Source organism: Mus caroli, unplaced genomic scaffold (genome assembly GCF_978045245.1).
Source record: "Mus caroli unplaced genomic scaffold, Mus_caroli_1 scaffold_2, whole genome shotgun sequence".
Taxonomy (NCBI): Eukaryota; Metazoa; Chordata; class Mammalia; order Rodentia; family Muridae; genus Mus; species Mus caroli.
Genome location: NW_028227257.1, coordinates 156,596,706 through 156,619,588, shown reverse-complemented (window position 1 = coordinate 156,619,588; position 22,883 = coordinate 156,596,706). Strand labels below are relative to the sequence as shown.

At 47.9% G+C, this 22,883-nt stretch overlaps 1 protein-coding gene across 4 annotated transcripts in view; it reads left to right on the top strand.

The window, feature by feature from the left end:
• The window catches only part of Psd4 (pleckstrin and Sec7 domain containing 4), a 42,787-nt gene extending 20,991 nt beyond the window's left edge, over positions 1–21,796 (top strand). For all 4 annotated transcript variants that reach the window (XM_029474670.2, XM_029474668.2, XM_029474669.2 and 1 more), the window contains 16 exons: positions 5,576–6,594; positions 7,910–8,038; positions 8,282–8,390; positions 8,816–9,149; positions 11,930–12,109; positions 12,524–12,604; positions 12,731–12,843; positions 13,032–13,090; positions 13,240–13,329; positions 14,373–14,416; positions 14,700–14,860; positions 15,883–15,953; positions 16,238–16,401; positions 16,805–16,949; positions 17,186–17,329; positions 18,481–21,796. In XM_029474670.2, the coding sequence (XP_029330530.1) occupies positions 5,680–6,594; positions 7,910–8,038; positions 8,282–8,390; positions 8,816–9,149; positions 11,930–12,109; positions 12,524–12,604; positions 12,731–12,843; positions 13,032–13,090; positions 13,240–13,329; positions 14,373–14,416; positions 14,700–14,860; positions 15,883–15,953; positions 16,238–16,401; positions 16,805–16,949; positions 17,186–17,329; positions 18,481–18,738 (2,997 nt within the window). In that variant the 5' untranslated portion in view covers positions 5,576–5,679 and the 3' untranslated portion in view covers positions 18,739–21,796. The remainder of the gene's footprint in view (positions 1–5,575; positions 6,595–7,909; positions 8,039–8,281; positions 8,391–8,815; positions 9,150–11,929; positions 12,110–12,523; positions 12,605–12,730; positions 12,844–13,031; positions 13,091–13,239; positions 13,330–14,372; positions 14,417–14,699; positions 14,861–15,882; positions 15,954–16,237; positions 16,402–16,804; positions 16,950–17,185; positions 17,330–18,480) is intronic.
• Positions 21,797–22,883: the final 1,087 nt, after the last annotated feature.

Genomic DNA, 22,883 nt, shown 5'->3' with positions numbered 1-22,883 from the left:
GAAAACCCATCCTTGATGCTCTAGGGTAGGATAAGAGGGACTGACCTCCTGGTTCCCACGTCACTCCTCTCTACCAGCTACATGTACAGCTGAGCCCTTGAAACATTCTCCCTTAAAAATGTCCTCCTGGTGAAATTACCTGAAATGGGCTGGAGAGAAAGCTTAGTGGTTAAGAGTACTAGATGATCTTCCAGAGGCCCTGAGTTCAACTCTCAGCAACCACATGGTAGCTAACAACCATCTGTAAATGGGATCTGATGCTCTCTTCTGGGTTAATGTGAAGTCTGAGCACTCATATACATATAAATACATACATACATACATACATACATACATACATGAAAAAGAAAGAAAATTACTTGAAATGCAGAACCCAAGACTGAAACAGTTCAATGAGATGGTGCCGCTCTCTTTCCTTCCTTCCCGATCACTCCTCCCATTGTGTGTTCTAGAACACTAAATCTTTTCCTTGGCTTGCAAAGACATTCTGCATCACCTAGAATGTGTCCTTAAACTTCCTGAGCATCGCAGAACTGTGAAGAAATGGAGGGCCACTTTGTTTTAGAGGCAACCGAACCCATCTTATGAGATAGAGTCTTGCTGAATCCATTCCTTGCAGCTTTTGTTCAGAACCTGAGATGAGAGATTTCAAAGGAAATCTTACTGGGTTGGTCAAATAGTTCATCCAGTAGAGGGTCTTGCCACCAAGCCCGAAGAGAAGATCTCTATCCTTGGAGTCCACATGATGAAAGGAGAGAACTGATTCCCCCAAGTTCTTCTTACACAAACACAAAATAAGCTAATCCACATGAGACATGGGTGGGGGCAATTTCACTGAACTGGGGATGTGGGAAGAAAATTCTAGGTGCATGCCTAAGGCGCACACATGCTCTGCTCTCTCGTTTCTGGCCTGCTTCTGTCTAAGAGATGATTTTCTTCATCCAGGGGTAATAAGGCTGACCTCAGTGCTTATCCAGATGACTGCTAGGGCAGATATGACAGCATCAGAAGGACTAAACCCTTCTGATGACCACCCAACCCATCTATTCAGGGAGGAATGCTAAAAATGTAAGAAAAAAAAAAAGGAAGGACCCGTGCTGACGTGTAAGTGGGAAATAAGAGTGCGTCTAGGGGAGCCTTACACCTGGGTTGGGACCCCAGCTCTCTCACCTGTTGGCTAAGCTAAAAGACCCTGCAAGCCTCTGCAAACCTTAGCTTTCTTGCTAGAGACAGGAGAGTGCTTTTGTTTGCCTCATTCATGGGGTGTTTGATGAGTGATGAGCTCATGGCTGTACAACTGGATAAGTAGTCCATTTGCAGGGCCTGGATACCATTCTGTACCCTCTCCCATGGTGTTAGGTTGCCAAATAAAATACATAAGACCCAGTTAAATTTGAACTTTTGATAAATTAGTAGGGTGTTTCAAGCATGTCACAGATATTGGGAGTGCTGGAGTTCTGTTTTGTTTTTCACTCTGTTGAAAACATTATGGAATATTAACCCAGGCCCTTGCACAAGATAGACTCCGTTATCTATGTGTCCAGCTCCCTCACATGTACACCCACTAAATTTTACCCCACTATGTAGGTGTAACCCCCCATATGTCCTGGCCTCCAGGAATTGAAGCTCACCTTTAGGCTCTAGAACCTCGGGGATCTCATAGAGAGACCTGAACATTTCAGATCAAAACCATTCTTGAACTTTTTGATCCACTTGAACTAAAGGATAAATGATATGGTTCCAAGAAATTGGTGGGTGTGGCTGGGGAGAACACAATACCCCACCGAGTCCGAGAGACTCCATGGCCCAAAAGAAGCAAGAATTCCCCATGCTGACTTCAGGCAACAAGAGCCTCCTTGAGCAAACACTGAGAGTTGAACACCGAATGTGGAATGCAGCCTGGTTGACTTTAACTATTTTAAAAGAATCTTGGCCCAGTCAGACAGCATGCCAAACCAGCAGGTTTGAGTTTTCTTAACCCCCCTCTCTGCCCCTTTCCCTCAATTTCCCTTGGCCTCCTAGAACCTTCTGTCCCTAGGTCTTTCAGATACCAGATCTCATGGATCTGCTCACTCCTCTTTGGTCTCTAGAAAATTAGTTTCTCTCATCCTCCCCTTCTCCATCCCACATCTTTGAAAAAGCACTGGCTTTCTTCTGGGAAGGCGAACCCAATAAAACCTAATATTCAATAGTGTCCATGGTAGCCACAAATATATTCCATTATTACTGATTTATGTAATTGTATGTATGTTTGTATTCACGTATGTATGTATGCATGTATATCTGTTGTATAAGTACCTACTTTCAAAGAGACACATGGGACGCCCTCTAGGCTTTGGTGCCCATTCCCATTTCCAAGATCATACATGTCCTGTCAAGTGAATTCTGTAATGAGAGTATGTGAATCATGCTGGCTACATGTTTAAATGAGACTTAGAGACTGAGACACAGTGAGATGTGATGTATGGGGGTCAGGGAATGAGGACAAGAGGAGGGATTGATTACACACAGGAAAGGAGCCAGGCAGGTACAGAGAGATCAGGATTTAGCTGGGAGGAGGAGGGGAATGTGAAGCTCTGCCTTGGGGTCTGGTAAGAGAGGGAGGGTGGGGCTGTATTACCTCCTACTCCAGCAGCTGTAACTAGAGTGCTTCTTTCCATCCTTCCCTTCAAGCTTCAGTGTGGATCACTCGTACTAGTTAATCATTGTACCCTATGGTTACTTGAGGAAGCCTTAACAAGGTCATCTTTCACTTGATCCTTTCTGCCAGGGAGGACCGAGGGTAATGGTCATGATTCAGGGAAATTGTTAACATAAAGAGTGTATCTTATATTGGTTTCCTGTCACTATGACAAATATTTGAGAAAAGCACCTATAAAGAGAAGACTGTATTTTGGCTCACAGTTTTAAAGGTTCTAGCCCACAGCTGGCTGACCCCACCATTTGGTTTTGTGGCAAGGAGACATCGCATCATGGTGGAAGCACGTGGCAGAGCAAAACCTTTCAGTTCATGGCCAGGTCCCTTTCATGGGCATGCTTCCAGTGACCCCCTCCCATAGGGGAGGTCTTCTAAAGTTTCTAGTGCCAAGCTGGGGACAGGTCTCTAATGCATGGACCTTCAAGGGTCTGAACTATAGCAGCTTCTGAGGTATATTTATGCCTTCCCTGAAGTAGGGCTGTCTGAGGCCTCTTACCCAGAAAGCAGTGAGGGCAGAAATCAGTACCAGCATAGGGATTAAGGTAGCCCCTCTTACCCTTTTAACACAGATAGCAAAGGCTGTATGTTCTCCAACCATCTGGGGCTGGAGATGTGATGATAGATTGAAGGACCTGGAGAAGACTAATTACTATTACTAATTACTAATTACTATTACAAGACCAATTGCCATCCGTCTGACTCAGAGCTAAGGTTAAGTATAGAAAATGCCGCTGCTTTTCTGAAATTTATCTTCAGGAGGGGATGAGTCCCTCTAAATAATAGAGGGACTTGAAGCCTGGTCAGGGTCCTTTCCCAGGGTGTTAAACTTTTAGAGCTTTATTATCATAGTGCAACTCCAGATTTGTAAAAAACATAAGGAACATGGTGTCAGAACAGAGTAAAAAGGAAAATCCCACATAGGGACTCTATTTCTTAGGGTCTTTTAAAAGGGAAATTAGAAGATGGAGAGGCAAGTGTACATATTAGCCCCACTCCATTTCTCTATGATACTCACTGGCATGTCTTTTAGATGACCTTAAATAGTATGTAGATGTCACCCAATCTCAGTGTATAAGGTGGGGATTACCATTTGTTGAATGTCTAAGAGTAGGCCAAGCCTGGGGTGACAGTGATGGCAGCCTTCCTCTGAGGTGGGGCCTTCCACAAGTGGCCCTCAGTCACAGTGTTGGCCTTCTAGGTTTATTCATTCAGCTCTTAGTGCTGAGGAGAGGTGACTCAAAGGCCTCTGGTTATTCATTCACCCCACACGTTCTATTGCTTAGCATGGAGGAATTGAACCATCTCTATGGGTTTCAGTTAAGACCATCCCGCCCACTTTACCACTTGCCTAGGATCTAGGATCTAGGAACACAGTTTTAGGTTTGAAGCCTGAGGAAGGCTCTGAAGAGGTGGTGCTAGGGGAGACCAACTGGGCAGCACCCCCTGCAACACAGGAGAAGTTCCCTCAGCAGAGAGGGATGCGAAAGTCATGCATTGAAAGGCAAGAAGTCTAAAGTCAGACCTGGGGTTCCTTTCCAGCTGTGAGTCATTAAGACTCAGACTCTGGCTTCCTTGTCTGTGTGACAGAAAGGCAAGTGCACAGTCATCTTCCAGGTGCCAGAATGTGTGTTAGTGAAGAGGAGCATAGTTCCTTAGACATAGGCAGGGCTGTCATTCTTGGCTGCATGAGAGTCACCTAGAGCTGTAGATTGGGAACTCAGCTCACATGCTTGTTGGTGCTGTTCTCCATGTATGTCTGGAGTTTTCAGGCACACCTATAGTCTTTCAAGAAAGTAAGACATAAGGAGATATTTGACAAAACCAGGGTGTGTTTAGTGCTGGAAAGACATGTCATGCATTCATGTACTTAGCTCTGCACTTCCTGGGGCTGGCACAAGAGGGAAACAGGGCAGGCACATCATAGGTGTCAGTGTGCAGTAGATTAAAACAAGCCAGTCACTAAGAGGAATCAGGGCCATTTTGGCAGCCATGTAAGCTTGCATTTCACACAGATGGTGGGCACTCGTGCTTCTCAGCAACATTCCTACATTTCCTTGGCTGCATCAGATGAGGGCCCACCTCCACCAGCAGAGGGAATGATGTACCAGAAAGTTTCTTTGCATTGGAAGCAATGCAAGAAAGCACACGTGGCTATTACTTTCTGGTCTCCCCCACTCTGGAAGTCAAGACTCTCCACTTCATGAAACAAGCACTATGCTCCTTGGTGGGGCAGAGGGCTGGAGCTTGCCTTTCACAAGGCTGAGTGAGCAGGGAACAGTGTAGGGCTTCTGCCTTTCATTGCACCACTGTGCATAGCACATAAGGAAGCAGATTTATGACCTAGCCTTGTGAATGGTGCAGGCCCACAAATAGGACCCATGCTCTGAACAAGCAGGCAGGCTGTGGCCTTGTTCTCTTGGTGCCTGGTGCTCCTATGAGCATCTTCCTTTCTCGTTGCCTCTATAACCTGTGCCTGGGTCTTGCACACTCTGGCTTCATCTCTTTTTCAAGTTCTGCTGCTCCCATGATGTCATTAGGTGCTCTAGCTGTTCCTGCTACACCTACTTCTGTCTCTCCATTCCCCAATTCCAAGATAAAGGCCTGATATGACCCATGCATCCTTTTTGTGCTGAGCCACATTGTAACCCTTCAGCCAACTGATGGGTGTCTTTGGAACAAGTGCCATTCTGATGCCAGTTTGAAGTTGTGAGTTCACAGGACATGTCTGGTACCCCTTCCCCATAGCAGGACTCACAGGGTAGAAGTGTCTTTTAGTAGATGCCCCAGGTGTGGATTCTGAATGTGTCTAGCACTTTGGACACAGAACTTGAATGGATTATGGACCCTCTCAAATGCACTCACTTTGGGCATTTACAGGCTAGATATGGATTTCCACCTTGACTTGTGCACCTACTAATTTGTGAGATGGGATTGTGAAAACAGATGCTACCAAGGGCTTCTGCTCAACCATCACTCTGCGGATGATGGGGGACCACCTCAGACCCATGGAATGTCTCAATATTTGCTTGGAAGACAACTTACAACCCTGTCCAGAAGCGTATCCAAGTGAAATACATGGCCATCCAGGCCCTTCTGAACCTTGCCAGGAACATACCTGTCCGTTTGACCCCCCAGAATCTGCCAGACATGATGCTCCTCATGTTAACTCTGGTGTGGAATCCACTCACCTAGAAAACTTCTTGGTGCAGGCAGAGGCTAGGCAGGCCCCAGCATCACTGAGGTCACTGGAGGACAACAGCTCTTTGGGGAGTCCACAGCAAAACCAGAGCTCATCCACCCAGGTGGTATTCTGGGCTGGCATCCTGCAGGCCCAGATGTGTGTCCTGGACCTGGAGGAGGAGCTGGAGAAAACAGAGGGACTCAGAGCAGAACTCAGGTGCTGTATCCCACCACCCTCTAAGGACCTCCTTGGAGATGAAGGTCTGAGCCCCAGCCGACCCGAGAAGGATGAAGACTCTGGAGGTGACAGCAGTGGGCCTGAGGAGGAGAACCAGACCTGGCCAAGGGAGAAAATTCCAGGCTCCTCCCTAGAGTGGGGTGCTGAGGAGGACAGTATCTTCTTTGATAATCCCCTCTTCCTGGAGAGCCCTTGCTCAGACACCAGCACTGAAGGAGAATGCTTTTCCTGGGGGTACCCGAATTCCCACCCAGACATGAAGACCTGGCATCAGAGCCCTCAAACTGTGGATTCTCCTCTCCAAAAAGGCACAGGGCTCTGGAGGCAAGAAAATGAGCTGGATTTGGGGAGTGACACTGCTGACCATGGTGGGTGTTCCACCCCTCCATTCCCTGTGCCTTCCTATAAGATGCACCCCTGCTTGGCCTTAGGATCCACTGAAGGGGATCCCACGGTACCTCCTGCTCAGGAGAGTGAGGTAAGTTAGCTGAGGAAGTCAGCTGAGGACTGTGCTGGGGACATAGCAGGAAGGGCCTTCCTCGGGAGGCACAGGACACTGTTCAGAAGGTAGAATTTTGGGGGATCTGAGCTAATAGAACAGCAAACTGACCAGTGTGTGTGTGTGTCTGGGGAGATGGCTCAGTGGGTAAAGTACTTGCTGTGCCAGCTTGGGGATCTGAGTTTAGGTCCCTGGAACCCATATAAAAGCTGTGTGTGTCAATGTACACCTGAAACCCAACACTGCAGGGAAAAGAGTGGAAATGGGGATCCCAGGATCTCAATGGCCAGGCAGTCTAGCCAAAGTAGCAAGCCCTGGGCATAGTAAGAGATACTTCATCTGAAAAAATAAGGTGGAGAGCAACAGAGGAGGTCATTACCTCTATCTTCCACATGTTGGACATGCTCAGGTGAAAGCAACAGAGAGAGAGAGAGAGAGAGAGAGAGACAGAGAGAGACTGACAGAGAGACAGAGAGAGAGAGAGAGAAATAGAGATGGAGAGACACAGGCACACAGACACACATATATACTCTCTCTCTTACACACACACATGCATACATACTCTCACACACACATATATATATACTCTCACAGACAAAGATTGATTCATATAGACTTAAGAATAATGGGAAATTTTATCAGTACATTAATGTCATTTGGAACTCAGATGCATGTGAGCCCAGGAATCTCTATGTCACCAGCTCCAAGGAGCTAAGACTAGATAGACTGGCTCAGAGAACAGGCATCTTCTCCCTTCATTGTGTTCCAAGACATTCTGGGATCTTCTCTCCTACCTCCTAGGCATCCCCAGATATCACAGAGTAACCTAACCTTTGTCACACCAGAGAGCTGTCTATTTTAGGAGTCCACTCTTTCGAGAGATTTGAACATCTTGTTTCTTTTAGCTCAGGATCCTTCATTTTCCTGTTGTGCAGGGTCAGTAGATCAGACCCTTGTCAGGACAATGGCATAGGAGCCTTGACATCAATCAGGGTTTGTCACAAGTTATGTGAGACAGTCAGGGGGGACAGTTTTCCCAGGAATACTCTGCTTTAGAGATAAAGAGAATTCAAAATGACAGAAAGCTGTAACCTTCTAATCTTTCCACTCCCAAAAAACAATGGTGGCTAAAGGACTGCCGTTCTTTGGAGATGCCTGTCTGAGGACCTCCTTCTAAGGTTCTGGGTCTTTCAAGGGAAGCCTGGGAACTCTGTCCAGGCAGGGCCAACTGAGCAACTTGTGAGAAGGGGAGTGGGAAGGAGCCCGGAATGATTTCGCAAGTTTCTTATTTCAGACTTCTTGTGAAGATGATCTTGGCCATGGCTCACCTAAAGCACTCTTTGTAGACCATGAATTGATCCAAGAATCAGAAAACTTTGAATTTGACCTTAGACCTGCCACAACACATCCTGTACAGCCTTGGGTAATTCTCTTCCCCCTGAACCTAACTTCTCAGTCTGTGAAGTACCATGAACCCACGGATTTCCAAGGCTCCTGGACTGTGGAGCTTCTTCTATCTACCATTCCTTTTCTGAACTGAGGACCCAGACTGTTGTCCATGGGCTCTGGGAGAAAGGGCCCCTAGGAGGGAGGGGCTTCCATTCAGTCTCCATGTAATTCACTTCAGCTCTTTCCACTCTTCTTTGTTCATTGCTCTTGTCTCCAGGGCTCACAGACATCCCAAAGCCTTTCTGACCTGACTCAACCCATACTTGAGGACCTGCAGACAGAAGATCCTTCCAGGTCCCAGGAAACTCTTATCTCCCAGAACAGAGGTGAGACCCAGTGTGGGGATCTGGGAAACTGAGCGGGGAGGGTCTTTGGGATTCAGAGTGGAGACAAAGGTCCTTGTTGGATTCATTGTACTGTGTTGGAGTCGGAGGTGTTTAGGATTAATTCTTCTGTGTCTTCATACATAAAATGAGCTTTCCAATGCTTATAAAATGAAGAGCTATACACAAGACACAGCATTCCCAATGCCTGGGTCTTACTGGCCCAGCAGGTCCTAAAACCTTAGCTATCTAGGGAACTGGTGTCCAGGACTCTGCCACCAGATAGACAGGGGGATATCAGTGTCTATAGCAGGACATAACATCCTGCCTAGTGCCAGGGAGGTACCTGAAGGAAGGAGGTCTGAAGGCAGCAGGCAGCTGTTTTCCTGTCTCCAATCCTGAGCATGCTCATTTCTGCTGTTCCTCAGGTGAGAGGGATGCTGGCTGTTTCCAGGAGCCCGTGTTCTGCACTTTGGCCCCCTGGGGGAGCCAAGCCTCTTTACTGGAGCCTAACTGCCCAGAATCTGAGGGTAGAGGCTCTGGACCCCAGCCCAGCCCAGTATCTTCCCAGGATAGCAGCCCCAAGTGGCCACAAGATGCCTCACACCTTCTCCAGAAGGATAAATCAGAGTTGAGCTCCCTAAAGGAAGAGGAGACAGAGGAGGTCCCAAGCCTGAGGCAGGAGGCAGAATGTGAAGATACATCCAGAAGTGAAGATGCTTCAGCTAACCAACACCATGTTCACTTGGCTTCTACAGAAGGGTGAGTCTCAATACAACTGGCTCCTTGGCTTATAGTTGTGTTGTGATAAGAATACCCTGCTTTGGGTAGAGCATGAGAAATGGACATTGAATTTAATGTGCTAATGCTTATTTCATATATATATATATGTAAATATTTTATATATATGTAAATATTTTATATATATATACATATATATATATATATATATATATATATATATATATATAGTTTCAAAAGGCTTGAATGTTTAAAAACAAAAAGAACAGAGAGTTACAGAGAGTCAAGACTTAAATATACCGAAGCAGAATCATCAACTTCCCCAGCTAGACACCAGGAGAGGAAGACCAGAAGAAGTTTGGGGGCTGACTGGAGCCCTGTGAAGCTTAGAAGACTGTACATAGATGCTAGTAAGTAGAGATCACAGATTGTTTTTGAACTTGAAGTCAATGGGAGAAATTCACTGAAGTGCTAGGCCTGGTTGCTGCCTGGAATCTCAGCAGGAGGAGACTTGACTGGGTCAGAGATACTATATCTTGGAGCCCATAACCAGGAACTGTGGTAACCTCAGAACTTTAGTCATAGGTAGGAACAGGTCCATAACAAAACCTTCTGAGGTGACTACCTTCCCCAGTATACTACCTCAAGGCTTTCAGCCCTTCTGACTCTCAATGGGGAAAGGGTTTCTCTTCTGGGTGATTCTGAATCAGAGTCATATTAAAGAGACTAACTGGAGCCAGTTGGGGTTAGACCATGGACCTAATAGTGGCAACTACAGGGTGAACCTTGTTCCCATTTTCAGGATCCTTGGGTGGTAGCAACAGAACGTTAGTTGGTGTCACAAATCAAAGAGCCCTCTTCTTCATAAATCTGGAAACTTAGTTGTCCAGGAGCTCTCAGAGGCTAGGAACCCAAAGAAGACCTGCAATCTGAAAGGGAGGTTCATTGTACCAAAGATGAAAGCAAACCCAATCCCAGGCCAAAGCAAGTCAATTCACCTAAAACGGCAAGCTCTTCAGAGAAAATGAAGGAAAAACCACGTCTAACTTGGACTTTCCCAGGGTAAATGACAGCAGGTGTGGTCTAAGTAAAACATTTAAATTATACTTAACAGTATGCACAAATTCTGATTTCCTTGACCTCACTCATTTATACCTGGCTTTTCATAATACGAGCATGAAGTCATTTTTTTAAATATAGCTTTATGGAGCTACAACGCATGTAGCATATGATTCACTGATTAGCAGTATACAGTTCCCAAACAGGCTGGACATAGTTTTAACAGCAACACTATCGACTGAGTCATTTGTTAAATCAGATTTTAGAACTCCCTTTATTGGCATATTTAGATCCTCTTTAAATGTGATGAGCACCTGTTTTGTTTTGTTTTTTTTTATCTCTCCATCATTGGACTCGACCATCCCCATCACCATTTCCCTGGTGATTTCTACAGACTGCTAGCATTGCCTTCATGGACCTCATGAATCCTAGCATTTTGAATTTCACTTTTCAGTGACTGTTGTATTTTTGTCCCATTGAGGGATGAGAGGTGGAGGAGGCTTAGGAAACGGGGGGTTACCAGTGGTGATGCACTGACCTACTGGCCCACTTGTTAGTGTGAAGGAAGCTGTTGGGTGAACTCCAATAATTAGCCACTTCTCAGTGACTGTTTCTCAAGTTAGCCTACCTGACCTACACCTATTCAAGCTGGTAATTTAGGTAACAGATATCTGGCATTGGTTGTAAGGTTTCAGGGGAACATGAGTCAGGTAGGGCTGGGATTGAGAATCTTACTTTTAGGTGTTCCTCGTGGTATGGCTTGCCTGGGTCACCAGCCAGTCTTATGGTATGAGCTGTAAGGCAGAGGAAGGGGTAAATCAGAGACTTCCACCGATTCCCCTAGTTTTTGCCATTCCTAAAGCCAGCCTGGCTCCCTGTTCTCAACCTAATCCTCACACCTTGCATCTTATGTGACTCTAGAACTAAGAGTTAGGTTTGGGGCTGAGGCTGGGGAATAGAGACATATGGATAATTGCAGATGAGGGAAATAATCCTACCTGTATTAGTTAGGGTTTCTAGTCCTGTGATGAAACAACATGACCAAAGAAACTTGGGAAGGAAAGGGTTTATCTGGCTTCCACAGCACTGTTTGTCATCAAAGAAAGTCAGGACAGGAACTCAAATAGGACCGGAACCTGGAGACAAGAGTTGATATAGAAGCCATGATAACCAACTAGCTTCCACAGCCTTACTCCTCCTCCTTTCTTGTAGAACACAGAACCACTAGCCCAAGGATGGCACTACTCAGCCTGGGCTGCCCCCCCCCCATCAATCACTAATAAAGAAAATATCTTACAGCTGGTTCTTATGGGGGCATTGCTCTCAAGTAAGGTCCCCTCCTTTCAGATGACTTGTGCTAAGCAGACATAAAACTAGCCAGCATATTACCTCATCATGGGTGGGCAGCACAGCACTGAAGACCTCAAAGACTCTCCCTGCCACTCCAGATGAGATAAGCTTGAAGAATCTTTGTGGGTACCTAGGGAAATGTGGCACCAGCTTGGCTCCACTCCTGTGGCTCTTGTTTCTCTAACTCTTCTCTGAGATCTCCTGGTCCTAGCCTAGGCCAGGCCAGGCTGGCTTTGAACATGTATCTCCATTCTGAGGACCTGGGTTCAGCTTCTCCAGGTCCCAAGAGTCATAGTTCTAACCCTGAGCTCGGCCATTTCTTCCCATGGTCTTGGAGAACACTTGATGTTCATGTGCACCACAAGTGTGAAGACACAAATGAACTTTTCTAGGCTTCCTGAGAGCCCCATTCCCCAAGCTCAATCTCCAGAGGAAGGCTGGAGGCCATCATCATCTAGAGAGAAGCTGGCTAATAACATCAGAAATGACAAGGGAGCAAGGAACCTAGCCCTGCGCCTCTATCAACTGAATGGTTTTCGGAAGTCTGAAGTAGCTGCCCACCTACGCAAGAAGTAAGGGACTTTTGAGTTTCCCATGGGTGTTCTCCACTGGCCATCCACTCTTGTCCGTCCCCTGACCAATATCCCTACTTTTCCTCCAGCCTTATTACTGCTTGTCCCCTTATCTCTGTTCTGGTTCCTCCCTAGCCCACCTCTCTACTTAGCTAGCTCTGCTTGTTCTCAGTCTCCCTTGAAATAACTCTTCTCTACCCTGGCTCCTTCCCTTGCCCATCCAGATACCACTTGGCCTATCACAGATAACCCTGAACCAAGCAGCAGAGGCAGGCAAAGCCACTGGCTGCTATCTTGGGACCTGGCACCTAGCCTGGTTATACTTTTCTTTAGCTTTTGCTACCCTGGGGGCCCCTCTGTACCTACAGCTCAGCCTGGTCCCAGCACTGTTTTTATTTCCATTGCCCTCTGCAGCAATGACTTCAGCAGGGCTGTAGCCGAGGCCTACTTGTCTTTCTTCCATTTCGAAGGTCAGAGCCTGGACAGAGCCCTCCGGTAAGGCCTTCTGCACCTCTGAGGAGGCAGGAGTTGGGTGTGTGGGGTGGTTAGTAACAGCTGTGGGGCAGTGGTCCCAAGTTCATGGAGAATGTGGCTCTGCTCAATCCTGGTCTTCTTGGGCAGTGGTTTCCTCCAGGCCTTGGTGCTCAGTGGAGAGACTCAGGAGCGGGAACGAATTCTCTACCAGTTTTCCAAACGTTTCCATTACTGCAATCCTGGAGCCTTCCCCTCAGTAGGTATGGAGGGTGGAATAGGGCTGGGGTAGGACCTGGGGTTGGCATAGAAACAGCATGTGTTTACACGGGATCCTTTGAGCAGTAGCTCCTGGGAGTCTATTGGGGCTTTGGAGAAATGGGGGTAGGGGGGTCATCCCTAGTGTGTTCCAGATTCCATTTAGCTTTGTACTTTCCTCTCTCTGAGGCAGATTCTGTACACACATTGACCTGTGCAATCATGCTCCTTAACACAGACCTACATGGGCAGGTAAGGAGTGGGGAAGCAGCTAAAGAACAGAAGTAGGGGGTCTGGAGGATGGGGGAGGGGGATGTGGCATGAGGCAGAAAGAGAGGACCAGAGACTGGAAACACACCAGGGTGGAATGTTCAAAAGGTTCCATTTCTCCACGGCCACAGAACATTGGAAAGAGCATGAGCTGTCAGGAATTTGTAACCAACTTGAATGGCCTGCAGGATGGCAGGAACTTCCCCAAAGAGCTGCTGAAGGTATGGCTTCCTCACAAGAAGGGCCCTCTATCTCTTCTCTGTCTGTAGCCTAGAACTCTAGTTCCAAGGGGGGAAATTAGAGCTTAGACACGGCTGGGAGGAAGTCTTTATGAGGACAAGGTTTGCCATTGTGTCTCTGTCTGGTAATATCAGGGGTATCTTGGGATTTGTTGTCTGTACAAATTGATACCCTTGGACCTATAGAACCATTCTCTACGAATCTGAAAATGTTTATTACATTCTCAGGAGGGTTTTATCCCCCTTTGAACTCTGACAAGTGCTACTGTCCTTGCCTTGTCCTGTCCTGGGATTGAATGCATGAGACACAAAGTTCCATGTATGGAAAATCCTGATCTTGGGTTTGAGGGCTTGAATGTCCCTGGTTTGAATCCTAGTCTTCAGCAGCATGTCCCTGGGTCAATTCAAGTTGTTTCTGGAAGAAATGATCACCTCACTATGTCATTATGAAGATGAAATGAAAGCTGCCACAGGCCATGCACTATGTCCGACTGACACAAGCTCCATAAACAGTTGGACCACTGGTTCTTTTTATCTACTTGGTGATCATCTATTGAATGCTTCCTCTACTCCAAGTACCTGCCAGGAACACCAAGTGCTCCAAAAGCAAGCATGATGTAGCCATAATAATGCATCTGTGACGTGACTGCAAAATTCTAACCCAGCATCCATCCATTCATTTATCAAATATTTATTGTGGGTGTGTCCTTCAGCCATGCTCCCTTGTCAGATACCCCTGGACAGACAGTATGTGGGTAACTCATGCGCCTTCTCAAAGGACTAGTTTTGAATGTACTGGGCTTCTGCAGAGCAGAACCTTGGCCTCTTTGCTATCTTTATGTCTCCAGTATCCAGCACAGGGATAGATGGGTGGAGAAGTGGAGAAATGGATCATGAATGCTTGCCTGTTTTGGAGAAGAACATCTAGGATGGGGTAGAGGAAAAAGGTGGTACATATGCCCATAGATGTGTACCAACCATATGAGTGACCAGACCACCTGCTAATCTATATGCTTCTGTTCCAGGCCCTCTACTGGTCTATCCGCAGTGAGAAGCTCGAATGGGCTGTGTAAGAGCTCCCCTTTCTTCCCCTTCTTGCCCTTCATCCCTGCCACTAAGCCTGTCTACCCACTGCTGCCCACCTGAGAACTAGGAAATTGAGGGGTCTACATAGTTAAGCCTCTGAGTGGGTGGTGCCTGCAGCAGGGGGCTGGACCAGTTTGGGGAAGGGCAGAGGAACTTGAGCAATGCTGGAAAAGCCAGACCTGATGAGGGGTGGATATAGTTAGTGCTTCAAGAAGCAGAGGGTACTTGGTCTACCAGCATCCCTACCCTGATTCTCTGCCATCCAGAGATGAAGAAGATGCAGACAGACCTGAGAAGGACCAACCCTCTCCCTCAGCTGGCAAGATAAGCAGCCCCTTCCTGCAGATGGCTCAGGATCCCACGATGCCCACCTATAAGCAGGGCATCCTGGCTCGGAAGATGCATCACATTGCTGATGGCAAGAAGAGTAAGTGTCTGCTGCAGGGGGCAGAGCGGTGTGTAGGGAGAGCTCTACTTGGGGACCCTGTCCTATACTGTGGTACACAGAAGAACGAGCAACCTGTGTTTCTTTCCTGGATGGTAACTGAATGCTGTATAAAATAGGTCTGGTTATCTCCAGACCCTAGCACCCCTGTGGTGAGACAAAGACTAGACAAGCACACTAGTGTCTCAGGTGAAGGTGGAAGGGGACTGTGTTTCGTATGGGGGCAGGAGGAGGGAGAGGTTTGGGGGAGTTGGTTCTGAGAACCGGCTCCAGAGGCAGGTTCTGGCAAATGATAGCACCTGGATGAAACCTTTTAAGGTAAGAGGGTTTGAACTTTTGCATTGTCTGAGCACATCCCTTAAAGAGCAAAGAGCATTGCAGCATCCACTCAGAATAGGACATGTGCAAAAGGAATGGCAGGGATAAAAATCTACCAGAGTTGACATTTGCAGCTTATTCTCAGGGCAGCTGCCTGACCAGAGCACTAACTAAGCTAGAACCACAGAGGAAACTCTATGGTAGCTAAGTGGGACTCCCAGGGATGACCACAGGAAATCAGGCCTCCCTCTGGCCAAGGACCAGGACATTAAGAAGAGAAAGAAAGGGGATTGGTGCTCAAGGGGTTCGCCCTGTGCTCCCTGAGTGGACAAACACATCAGGCTTTGTAAGAATGGAGCTGAGTAGAATGATTTGTGCCGAAGTGTGTGTACCTGGAACTGGGGAGAGCTGGTGTGCATGGCCATCTGTTTGTCAGCTAGTAGAACATCTGTTCATATGGCAGTAGTTCTCTTTCGCTGGTTTTGTTGCTGTATATGGAGACTTCACCTGTCTTTTGTGATTGCACATGTTTGCTTGTGGTGGTGTGCTCTGTGTGTTCATTTGTCTCCTTGTGATGGACTGGAGGTGGCATAAGGGGTGTGTGCCAGACTCTTACCTGGGGTGGTACTGAGTACATCTGGATGTAGTGTCAACAACCCACCTTTTTGTGTCTCCCCCGGGGACAGCTCCATGGGGCAAACGAGGCTGGAAGATGTTTCACACCTTACTGAGAGGAATGGTCCTCTACTTCCTGAAGGTAGGAAGGGAGTCAGCGGAGCAGATTACTGACTTCCAGGGCTGGGGAAAAGAAGGAAGGGAGGAAGGACAGAAAAGGTCTTTGTAGATCGGAGATGGGATCTTGGGACACCGCCGAGGCTATGGGCGTGTAAAGCTGACGGAAACAGTGTCATTCTGGAACCATGCTGATTGTTGAAATGCTATTTAGAACCCAGCTAATGGGGTCATCAAGGAGAAGTCCAGAACTTTGGGATAGATGGGCAACTGATAACATCTTCACTGAGCCCCTGTGTCTGGTGGCAGGGAGAGGGCCAATGGCTGGATGGAGAGAGTTTGGTAGGACATATGGTGGATGAGCCTGTGGGAGTACACCACTCACTAGCCAGCCCAGCCACCCACTACACCAAGAAGCCACATGTCTTCCAGCTTCGGACTGCAGACTGGCGTCTCTACCTCTTCCAGGCACCGTGAGTCCCTAGAGCAAAGCTCAATGCTGCCACTCAATGTCTGTGGTCCCAGCCCTGATGGGAGCTACTATCTTGACTAGGAAACCTTAGAATTCTGTTCTGAGAGAAGTGCTGGATAGGGGGTGGGGTGCCAGGGAATACAGCAACTCCTCCTGGCCCCTTGGTTAATGCACTACCCTCTTGTTTGTATGTTAACAAAAGAGTCTAGAATGCCACCAACGACTGACTTTTGATATAAGTTCTATTGCCACCCTGCATTTTCTTCTGTCAGATAAAATTCAGTGCCCCCTACTTCACCCCCATTAGTGTTGGGCTTCTTGGTTTGGGGAGGGAACAGAGTTGTGAGGGGAGGGCAGATGATAGAACTGCACCCCTGGGAACACACGACCTCCTTTGCCTGCAGTACTGCCAAAGAAATGGCTTCCTGGATTGCACGAATCAACCTGGCGGCTGCCACCCACTCAGCACCTCCCTTTCCGGCTGCAGTGGGCTCCCAGCGCAGATTCGTGAGGCCCATCCTGCCCATGAGCCCCGTGCAGAGCTCCCTGGTACTGCCTCTCCTAACTAGCCATGGGTGCAGGGAGGGCAGAGGTGGATTCAGGCATCCTAAGCAACAGAGCACTAGGCATGGTGCAGATTGGGGGCGGGGGAGGAGTGTACTCTGCACCCCGTGATCAGACTGGGGTTGGGAGAGTCTGTACAACCTGGATCATTAGTTTGAGAGTCAGGGAACAGCGAGGGGCAGAAGATTGGGATCAGCTTCTCCTTCACCTTTCTATTCCAGGAGGAGCAGCATCGATCCCACGAGAACTGCCTGGATGCTGCCTCAGATGACCTGTTGGATTTGCAGAGGAACCTGCCAGAGCGACGGGGCCGCGGCCGCGAGCTGGAGGAGTACCGCTTACGGAAGGAGTATCTGGAGCACGAGGTGAGCAGCTTGCTGTCCTGGCCAGACCTCCAGTTGGCTCAGTCCTCTGCCGCCCTCTCCTGGCTGTCTTTGTCTCAGACCCAGGAAGCCTGGCTTAGGGGCACATCGGCATGCTGTGACAAACATAGTGGACTAAAGATCCTTTGCCTTTCATCCCAAGAATATTTATAGGATACTTAATCCTCTTAGGAGTATACTTAGCTTTTCCTACAATGAAAAAAAAAACCTATAAACTATATTATCCTTCCTAATGCTTGTATTGCCTGCAAGGAATATCTCAATTTACAATTCTGAAATAAATAACAAGAGTCTATAATCCTCATTGTATAGATGAGAAAGCTAAAATATGGTATATCTGTCACATGTATCCTTCATACATGGTCTCAACTGGAGTTAATTTTATTAATTCTAGTCTCCCACCCCTATCCTCCAGTTCCTCCATGGCCTTGTATCAGCGCACACTCTGGGAGCCTAATGCCAAGTACCAGCTTCAGAGGCATTAAAGGCACTGATCAGGGCAGAGAGCTACCAGGAAGGAAGGCGTGGCAAGGTACAATGTAGGAATGGAGTGAGCCCCACAGCATCTGGGAGCCAGAGACCAGGAAGGGACATCATCAGTGGGTTTCCTACCCGTGCCCACTTGGCCCTTCTGCAGCCCCGTTCTCCCTAGCTTTCAGAGTCTCTGCTCAGTCCTTTGGATTGAGTTTGGATTGAGTCCTTTGGATTTGGTTGTCTTCACCAAGATGACTGCCCACTTCCCAGAGGTCTTTGGGTAAGGTAAGGACCCAGCTTGTCCCTATCACAACCCAGCTGGGTCCTTTGTCCACTGACCAGTTCATCCTTTAGGAAGCACGTGAAACTAATCCACACTCAGATAACTTCCCTGGGTAGGGTCCAGTGGGGTTGTGAACTGGGATGGGCAGATGCTAGCCCCGGGAACTTTAGGAGTATTATGCAGATGAGGGTTGTCAGCATCATGTTCCACAGGTACCAGTTGTTCAGAAGTGTGGTTGGACCCCAGGAGGCTCATTCTATAAAGATGCTTAAGAACTATTAGGGGATACCTCTACCACCGAGGCTTCAGACAACTGTGAGCTGCGCTTTGGGAGTTGGGACTATGCTAAAGTGGTGTGGTTATTTATGTATTGCAGAAAACTCGATATGAGACCTATGTACAGCTTCTGGTGGCCCGCCTACACTTCCCTTTGGGGGACCTGGCTCTGTGGGAAGATCAGCTTGGGAAGGAAACTGACGGTTCTCAGGAGCCCAGGCCAAGCCTGAAGAAGTCCCACTCAAGCCCATCACTGCACCAGGATGAGGCCCCCACCACTGCCAAGGTGAAACGCAACATCTCAGAGCGCAGAACCTACCGGAAGATCATTCCCAAGAGGAACCGCAATCAGCTGTGAAGCTGTTACCGTCTCAGACACTGACCACGGCTCCGGGGTGGACCTGAGATGCAACCTTATGTGCCAGGACCATGGTGAAGGATAAGGCATCTCTGCTCCCTGTGTCCCCATTCCCTGGCTCTTTAGAACTGCCTTAATCTTGCCATACTTGCTTCTGTCCCCCATGGTGGTTCCTCCATCACCCTAACCCTGATCACTCAAGAGCAAGGTTGAGTGAGAAATTGGCTCCACTTGCAGAATTTGTCCCACATGCACTCTCTCCTCTGAAACACGGGGCCTGGGTTGCTGGGAGGTCGCTTGAGGTAGTCCAGCCAGGACTGTTCACTGGGAACAGTCTTACTTTGGGAATTAGGTGACCTAGCAGGAGATGGTCCCAGAAGCATAGAGAAGGACCTCTTGGGAATTCCTAAGCACCGTCTTATAAGCAGGGTTACTCTGGCACTGCCCAGTAGAGGACAGCTTCTAACAAGAGTCCTTGGTAAGTTGAGGGCTCAGGGATGCTGTGAGGCTCCAAGCTTCAGATCTTCTGACTGTTTTATCCTACAACCAGCCAATGCCCTTCCTGGGGCGGGGAGTACATGAAAAGGCTGCATGCCTAATTGTTGTTAATCAACAGAGCAGAGCTTGTGGCCTGAGCCAGGGTCAGTAGGAGTGGGGGCCTCTAGAGCTCTATGGAGAACCCTTGGAACAAGGAGCCTTTGTTTCCTGAGAGTAATGAGGGTAGCCTTTCTAGGGGGTGAAGGTGGTGACAGTTCTCCTTGGGAGTCTGCCTGGCAGTGGGAGTGGAGATTGGAGGCCTGGGTTCTCACTGCTTTCTGTAGTCACCCCCATCCCACCTCCACCTTCAATATCCCTCAAAGCTGCAGTCCTGAGGGTTGTCAGGACCTATTTCTCATTCCTGGGGCAGCTCCCAGGCTTTTGCTGCCCTGCCTTGGGAAATCCCCTTGCACTTCTTTTTGGCTTCTTCCCAGGTATGTCTGTTCTCCAGGGGAGGTTCTGGAGACTCGGGGACTTAGGGCTGTGTCTGTGAGGAGGAGGCTGGCCTGAGGGAGCAGCCACATTGTCTCTGCTCAGCCATGTGTGCAAAGAGGTTTCTGGCCAAATGGAAGCCTCTGCTGCTCACCCTTCAGCTGGCATGTTGCCTCTCCTGCCTTCCTGCTGGGCCACACATCCTCCCTTCCAATAATGCTTAGAGCACCACAAAGTGGAGCTGGTCCTTAGGGCCAGGGGACTCTCTGGCCAGGGCCTGGGGCTGGCCCTTGCACCCAATGGGTGTGCAATAAATAGAACCTACCACAGAAGTGGGTGAGTGTGTGTGTGTGTGTGTGTGTGTGTGTGTGTGTGTGTGTAAGGGGGAGTCAGTCAGGTAGCCATGGCCACCTGCAGTGTGTCAGGCTATATCTTCCTTTGCCCCCTTTGTGATAGTATGTTTGTGTGTGTGTCCTGCATGTTCATGTGTGTACCCCAACATACAATTACAAGCTATTTAAGCTCAGAAACATTTTTTTCATCCACTTACTGTGTTTTTTCATTTCACAGATGTTATGGGACTCCTTACATGGCCAGTACTAGGGGATTTGAAATGAACAAAATGTCCCTGACCTCATAAATTGGGAGTCTTGCCCACTGTTCCTAGCTGTCAGTATTAAGATACACATTATCTTTCTGGGAAGCATTCATTCCTACCCCTGCCTCACAACCAGAGATCTAACCTGCAGACCTGTCAGGTGGATATGTATGCATGTGCTAAACTGAGATTTAGCAGAAATTAACAGACACACAAGAGTCCAACTTGTCTGATTGTACAGAGGAGAAAACTTAGCATGGGTAGATATGACATGGCCAGGGTTGATGCTTACCAGCGTGGGCATGACTGGGTTTTTGGACCTCATTAAACACTTATCCTAATGTCTAACACCAGAAGAAAAGTTAAATCTGTCCTCTGTGTGTGACACTTTGCTCATGGAGAACTTCCATTTCATTTGGATGCCTTTGGAGCTGGAAGACTAGCTGCCTGGCCTCACCAGGTCAATGGTGCCTGGCAGTCCACCCCTGGGCATTGTCTACCTGGAGATGGGATTGTTGGGCTGCAGTTCTAACGTGGCCACTGGAGGGCAAGCGAGCACCTCCCAATCATTGGGCGGGTCAGATACTTGGCTAAAGAGCCCTTCTTACTGAGAAAGATCTTAGTTTGGGGCCATCACTGTCTTCAAACTTTACAGTGGCCTGAGCCATGGATCCCACTACTGGACAAACCTATCCCAGGCAAAGGCTTGAGAGGCTGGTATCTTTCTGCAGAAAAAGAGGAAGACTTTCTAGAGCTTTATAGACGGACCCAAGAGCTCTCCACAGGCTGCACCTAATTGCCAGGAACAGTGAAAGCTGCGTGAGCTCACCCACAATCCCAGAAATGGGCAGGTCTACTTCCCACCTATGCATTGTGTGGGCCTTGTCTAGGAAGAAGGGGATAAGACAGAGGTTCCTAGTGATAACTGTAGCTCCTGTAAGAGGGTCATGTTGGACTCCAGACCGTCTATCTAAAGAAATGCAGTCCCTGGGACCTGGGATCACTGTAATATAAACCTCTTCCTGTGATATAATGTGATATAAACCTCTTCCTGGTTTCTTGGGTCTCTGCTCTGGTAGCTTTCTGTAAGGGGCATTTGTTTGTTTTCAGGAACCATGGAAGACCTAAAAATCATCGTCGCCTGCGACCTGGATCCTCTCCTTTTAGGGGCTCAGTACCATGTACAACTAGAGACAGGGGAGTTGTGGGAGTTGAAAGCAAGTAGAAAGTCAGAATGAAAGGGCCAAGGGTCAGAAAGGCACAGATGGACCTTGCATATAGCCAAGAAAGTGGCTTTTGTGCAGTGCAGTGTTTAAGCAGAGAATTGCATGGCTTGCTTTCAGAGGAATGAGCCAGCTGTAGTGTCCCATGCCCTCAATCCCAGCACTTAGGAGGCTGATGTAGGAGAATTGCCATGAGTTCCAGGCCAGCTACTTACTAAGCTTCTGGACTACATAATAAGTTCCATGCCACCCTGGGCTTCATTTGTCTGAAACAAAACAAAGATGAGATGAATAAGTAAGGCCAGTGAGTAGGACCTAATGGCACTGCTACCTTTGCAGCATTTAGGCATGCCTAAAAGATTTCAAAACATCTAAAATGTAAAAGAAAGGGGTAAAATATAAAGACAAATATAGATATATAAATAAATTCATTAAAAAACAAAATATAAAGCCCTACAGTCTTGCAACAGCCTGACCTGTTCAATGCACTCAGGCCGATCTTCCCAATGGCCTATCTGCATTGCTCCCCGACACCTTTGCCTCCAGCTCTTCTGGCTGCCTCACCACCTAACTGGCTCACCCACTCATCTGCTCTCCTCTCCTCCTCTGAAGAAAGGATGCTGCCTGATTTCACAGCTTGATGATGCCATGATTTCAGGGCCAGCATGGACCTCTTGCTCTCCGTCAGTGGACACACTTTCTATCCATCCCATAGTCTTCCTGGCAGAGGCCTTCCAGTGTCACCAACAGGACGAAAAGAATATCAAAGCCTTTCTTGAAGTTTGACTTCTTATGACTGACGTTGTTTTTCCAGCTGGCTGATAAATGCCCAGGATAGCTGGGCCTTACCACCTGCTTCTTCCTTGTGGAGGTCCCATTTCTACCTGCCTCTCTTCCTTTCTTCTCTCCCTCGCCAGCCCTCTCTGAAATACCCACTGGAGACCATTGATGATCTTCAGTCATCGAATGCATTGTCTTCTCAGCCTTCATCCACTCACACCCAGAAGCCGTGGACCCCGTAGATCACTTGATCTGTGTGGACTGCACTCAAGTCCTACCATCAGGCTGACTGAGGTTGAATCCCGCTTGCATGGTTTGGTTGTTTTGTTGTTTAGCTGTATGGCCATAGGCCAGTTACTCTGCCTCTTATACTTCTGTTTACTTATCCACAAAATAGAGATAATAACACTACTTACCTCACAGAGGAGGCAGTAGAATTATGCATGTAAACAACTCAGACAATGCCTGGAAGGAAAGCCAGCCAGGTTAACTATTAACATGAAACCTCCCTGTATCACCCTAGGAACCCTCCACACCTCTGAGCTTTGCCTTAAGTCTTGTCTTCAAACAGCCAT